This window comes from Neltuma alba, unplaced genomic scaffold (assembly GCF_004799145.2).
Source record: "Neltuma alba isolate B1F8T4 unplaced genomic scaffold, ASM479914v2 tig00007457_pilon, whole genome shotgun sequence".
NCBI classification, from domain to species: Eukaryota; Viridiplantae; Streptophyta; class Magnoliopsida; order Fabales; family Fabaceae; genus Neltuma; species Neltuma alba.
The window spans coordinates 1-5,445 of record NW_021634789.1 but is presented as its reverse complement, the minus strand read 5'-3'; the positions used below and the strand labels follow the sequence as shown (position 1 = coordinate 5,445).

The 5,445-nt window shown below is 37.0% G+C and overlaps 1 protein-coding gene across 1 annotated transcript; it reads right to left on the bottom strand.

Annotated features, from left to right (window-relative positions):
• Positions 1-647: 647 nt before the first annotated feature.
• LOC114752634 (DEAD-box ATP-dependent RNA helicase 17) lies at positions 648-5,007 on the bottom strand. Its single transcript, XM_028941376.1, has 7 exons — positions 4,810-5,007; positions 4,210-4,318; positions 3,720-4,084; positions 3,567-3,640; positions 2,973-3,274; positions 2,194-2,440; positions 648-1,364 (listed from the first exon to the last, which is right to left on the bottom strand). Exons 1-7 carry the CDS (start codon positions 4,991-4,993, stop codon positions 1,119-1,121), a joined length of 1,527 nt encoding a protein of 508 aa, XP_028797209.1. The 5' UTR covers positions 4,994-5,007; the 3' UTR covers positions 648-1,118.
• Between the last annotated feature and the right edge of the window lie 438 nt (positions 5,008-5,445).

Sequence of the window (5,445 nt, the reverse complement as noted above, 5' to 3'; positions counted from 1 at the left end):
ATGCTGAAGGATAATAGCTCTGAACTAACTCTGGCAATGAATTTGAAGACACAAATACTAAAACTGGCAATTACCTTCTTTTTTTTTTTGGTGAAGGGCAATTACCTTTTGTTACGACACATTATCTTTGGTTTTAAATATAAAATTTAATTACCCATCGTCCATGGGTTGGACTTAGTGCCTGGTTGTCCACTTTGGCACGGGTTCGATTCCTGGGAGTGGCACTTTGTTGTGCCTCCATTGCAGCGGCATATTCGCAGCCTTGTGAAGCGAGGTTCCCCTGGGGCTAATTCCCATGAGGTTAATGCTCTATAGCCAGGGGGAGGTGGAGGCATGTGTACTCTCCTACCTGGTCCGTGGGCCCGTGGAGCGGGGTTAGTTTCCCTGCCCTTGGATTGGGTTAAGCCCAAACCCCTTCCTAAAATTTTTTCACCAAAAAAAAAATATATATATAAAATTTAATTTGTGTACAACTTACACAATCTAGAATAGTAATTTATATAGAAATCAAGTGAAGCTTTGGATTTTGGCTCTTCAAAAATCTAAAACATAGGAAACAAATAATAAATCCAAAAAAGCCAGCCAACTTTTCATTTAAACTAGAATAATAACGAAGAAAAAATGAACAAGAAAAGATAGAAGGCACAGAAGACAGTGTATACAGTAAAGTAACATTGACCTGGATTTTACTTTTACATTGATAGGTAGGATTTGAAAATAAATATCAACTGAGAGTAATCATACTGCACAGTGCATACTGAAGCATGGATACAGAAGTCACCCACACGGCATTTTTAGTGAAACATCGCGAAGGCCTCATCGCCATTCATGCGTGAAATGTGGGGGGACTGGGGTGATTCAGACTTTAGAGACAAGAGATGATGATTCAGAACCCTCAATCGGAAGCTAAGTGAGATCCATCGATGATACACCCTAAAATTAATCTCTCTCTCCAAATTTGACAGCGTAAATTTCTCTAAAACTTCAAAAGGCTAGCTCCGTTCAAATCGATCAGTTGAATGAACATCCGTAATCATCATTCATCAGTCACTTGAATGAACAAGATTCAGATACTGTTTATCTTCTGCTTCTATGATTAAAAACTTCCAAGGTCTGTCTCATGTCACACCGGTGATCTTTCTCTTCTTAGCCAGCCCGCTTTGCTTCTGAAGCCTCTTCCTCTTAGCTTGCTTCTGGTATGACTTTGCAACTAAGGAAGGTTGTTGTTTAAGTGCAAAGCTTTTTGCTACATGCCCCAAGTGGAGTTTCTTGATCATAAATATCCTTTTCAAATCACCACGATGGGCAGCGTAGGCACGGACCCAAGAGCAAAATCCCCTCTTGGCAAGTTTATCAATTTTGGGCTGAGAATGACAAGTTAGTTATTAGTTTAAGGTACAAAGGCAAATCAAAACCACAGGAATATATTACTATAAAAATGTGAAAGAGCTTATCAGCCATTCTAATTGAAAATCAAAAAAGAAAAAAGAAAATCTCATTTAGATGTAAAAGGAATCGCGTCCAAAGACCCCCCCACCGGTCATTCATTCACTTTGTTAGATGCACAAAAAGACGCAAGCAATCACGATTGTCACACCTTCCTCAGAAGAAAATCATTAGCCAATGGCCAATACTAACAACCATGTCATACTTGAAGTTCCAGGACTAAGAAGCTTATGAAGCCTAATATTGGCATTTCCCAAAGGATTAATGATCAATCAGCAGGAATACAAAATCAGTAGTTATGATGACCATCACACGTAGCATGCAACTGAATGAGACTGCCAACTTAAAATAGCCTTCCTCATTACAGTTTCCTTTCAATCATACCCGTTAATGGTATGTTCTATGTTGTTATCAGTAATCTGCGCCAGAAAACATATTGAGAAAACTTCAAGTCCCATACATTCCACTGTGCAAAAATCAGTTCTCCTGGGAGAGAATATAATTGATATTCTCGTCTGATTATTGGAAGACTATAAATCCTTATGTAATTGTGTACATGCAAAAAACCTGCTATATTCATAAATGCAAAACCAAATCCACCAACAATGAACCTGGACTCCAAACTTAGGTTACAAGGTTTCATAGTCAAAATAAAATATAAGCTAAAACTCAACTTTCAAAGGATTATTCGATCAGATAAGATAAAACAAAGAAATAAAATTATATAAGAAAACTGATAATGATCACCTTAGACATGATGAAAGATTCAAGTGCCTTCTGAAGACAAATGACCCAGGGATGCGACTCTATGGCAACAAAATTCTTGGTATGCTTCTTTTGACCATATAGTGGGAAACTATCCAACACTTTGAGGAGAGGATAGTCCGTCAGTGATACACCATGTTTTTCCAAGTCCTGTAAATAATCTATTTCAACTGGCTGCAGAAATAACAATGACTCTCCTCTTTCACCCAGCCGAGCAGTTCTACCAACTCTGCATCATGAAATATTCATTAGACAACTAAGCCACTTGCAGTACATTCTGACTCTTTATTGTCTTTATAGGTCGAGTTCTCTTGTTATTCTCATGGAATAGTATAATTAACCAACCATGAAGATTTAATTAGACAACTAAGCCACTTGAAGTACATTCTGACTCCTTATTGTCTTTATAGGTCTGAGTTATCTTGTTATTCTCATGGAATAGTATAATTAACCAACCATGAAGATTTAAGTAGAAGCGGATTCCTAGTCAATTAGATAACATGTTTTAGGTAGAAGCGGATTCCTAGTCAATTAGATAACATGTTTTAGCCGCACTCAAACCCCAAACAGACAAATCTAAATGGGGCATGTCCTTTCTTAAATGAAATTTTGATGAAGGAAAACAATAAAATAGATATGATGCGAGTGTGCATAACTAACACTGCGCAATAACTACTGAAAAGAGCACCGGCACACCCCAAAATCTGGAAGGGGGGGGGGGTTAACATAAAAGAAGCTGAAATGGAATGATAACTAGATACCTATGTACATATTCAGTGGCTTCCCCTGGAGAATCATATTGTATAATGCATCTGACTTTTGGAAAATCCAGTCCTCTAGCAGCTACATCAGTGGAAAACAGCAGCGCTGCTTTCTCTGCTTTAAACGTCTGAAAAGTATTCCTTCGGTCCTCCTGATCCATGTTCCCATGCAAACGAAACACTTTACACCCCAGAAACATCTGTCTAGCATCTCCTTCTGATTGTGGAGCAGAAAACTGGAATTCCCTTAACAGTGAAAAGTGGAAGTCTACCGCATCACATGTCGAAAAGAATACCACAATCTGTGAAACAAGCAAGTCAATGATGTGGCCAGAGGAGCAAAACCAAAAACTTTAATAAAATATACAAAAGTGAAAAGCTATAATTCATAACGTTGAACGTTAATTCAAATAACCAAAACATATATTTTATTTCCAAAAAAATTGAAATGCCAACTCCACAAGAGTTTTTTCATGTACAGCCCACTTAATATAGTTGTTGCCAACACCATGCATTAAGACGAATTTTAGAGATCCAATAAAAATGATATAGGGGAAGTGTGGCAGAAAAAGAGGGCTGGAGATTAAGCCGAACCTTTTGTGAAGCTTCCCTTTCAGAAAGGTACTTCACAATTGAAAGAAGAACAGCAAGACGTGCACCGCAAGGTACTGAAAAATAAATAAGGACCTTAATATACTATGATAACTTGAGGAAATTCATTGTCACAAACCTCAAATTACAACATACCTTTAACATATCTCTGAATCAATTGTGTGGGAACTTTATAATCTCCGGCAGGTGTATGCAGCATGTTTTTGGGATACTTCTCTTCATTGTCTTCACTCTCCCCATCAGATTCTGAAGAATCAAGGCTCTCCTTTGTCGAAATTGGTTCTGTCCCTTTGCCATCAAGACCAATCATCACAGGATTCTCTAGACTAATTTTAGCAAGATGATTCACTTTTTCGTTTAAAGTAGCTGATAAGAGCAAATTCTGTCTTAGAGCTCCAGAGTGCCTTGAAACTGCATGCTCTTGGTTAGCACAACCTGTTTTTGCATCTAAATGATCTAGTATTTCCTTTATTTCTTTTCCAAATCCTAATTCCAAAATCCTGTCAGAAAGCACGCATTAAGCTAATTAAAGTATGATAAACATAGGATAGATTCTACAAACAGTACCAGATTTCTGACGACAACATATGGTATTTATGATTAAGTCATAGATTGAAAACCATACCTATCAGCTTCATCAAAGATTATCCAGCGCAAATTGGTGTACAAGAATGATGATGTATTCTTCAGGTGATCTAAAAGGCGGCCAGGAGTTGCTACAAGAATTGATATGCCTAAAATAGGAACAAATGTTATAAATACATTTAATCAGGATATTCAAGCTTTGAGCTTTCATCAGAAACAAATGACTCTTCATATGTTGTTATGATGCGGCTTTTCCAACAGCCTACATGGTTTCAAAATTTTATCCCACAAATTTATCAAGGCATTTAACCTTTTCCTCAGTCTAGTCGGCCGATTCATATATTTCAATAGAGCCCTCTCCCCCCTTCTGCCTGCCTTAGCAAACGCACTATTCTTCAGCCATAAAAAATGTGACTCATACCTCAAGCTTTGTGCAATACATATGAAAATATGTCTAACTGTATGTATATGGATAATTTTGCATTTACAAGTATTGATTCCATACTCTATTACCTACTTAGACTAGATAGTAATGCAACATGACATGAACATGCTACCCATGAAATGTGATAAGATGAAAGAAAAGAATTTATAAATGAAGTTCAATCAGGGGTTGGTGATGGATGCACATGATTTTTACCTTTGCGCAACCTGGCCTTCTCTTTTGACCTATTTTCACCACCCATTACATATCCAGGTACAATCCAGTGAAATCGATGCAATAACTTTTGAAGAATTTCATAAACCTGCAAACATAGCTCCCGCGTTGGCACAAGGACCAACGCTATTGCCAATAAATCAATTAATTCTTCAGTACAGTTCATATGATTGGAACTTTTGATAACTAGGACGACATATCATGCTTCTTAGTAATTTCAAGGACAAAAGCACGTATGATACAAAACAATGTTCAAAACTTTTTTTTCCTTTATGACAAACTATTGAAAAATCTAACATCAGTTTTCTCTCCAAAAAAAACCAACAAATGGCCTTGATAACAAATACTTAACAAGATCAGTGATGGGAAAAAGATTGAGTGAGAAAGTTAACAGTGTATGAATTATGAGTAAGTTTTATTCTCAATATAACTCCTATATCTGAGGTAACATGATATGATTAAGAGTAACCGGCATATGCAAGAGAAGAAAGCTCGCAGACTTTACACGAGCGTCAAAAGTGCAACGCTGAACAGTAGTTAACAGGGTGGAAACTCTGCAGTTATAAAATGAAGATATCTTTTAATTTTCTTATAAGAAAAAAAGTACTCACCATATGT

Excerpts from the sequence above, each read along its gene's own strand:
- LOC114752634 (XM_028941376.1), bottom strand. The coding sequence starts at position 4,993 with ATGAACTGTACTGAAGAATTAATTGATTTATTGGCAATAGCGTTGGTC. Across the intron at positions 4,319-4,809 it reads GAAGGCCAGGTTGCGCAAAG|GCATATCAATTCTTGTAGCA; the intron begins GTAAAAATCATG and ends TTCCTATTTTAG. Across the intron at positions 3,641-3,719 it reads GATTCAGAGATATGTTAAAG|TACCTTGCGGTGCACGTCTT; the intron begins GTATGTTGTAAT and ends TTTATTTTTCAG.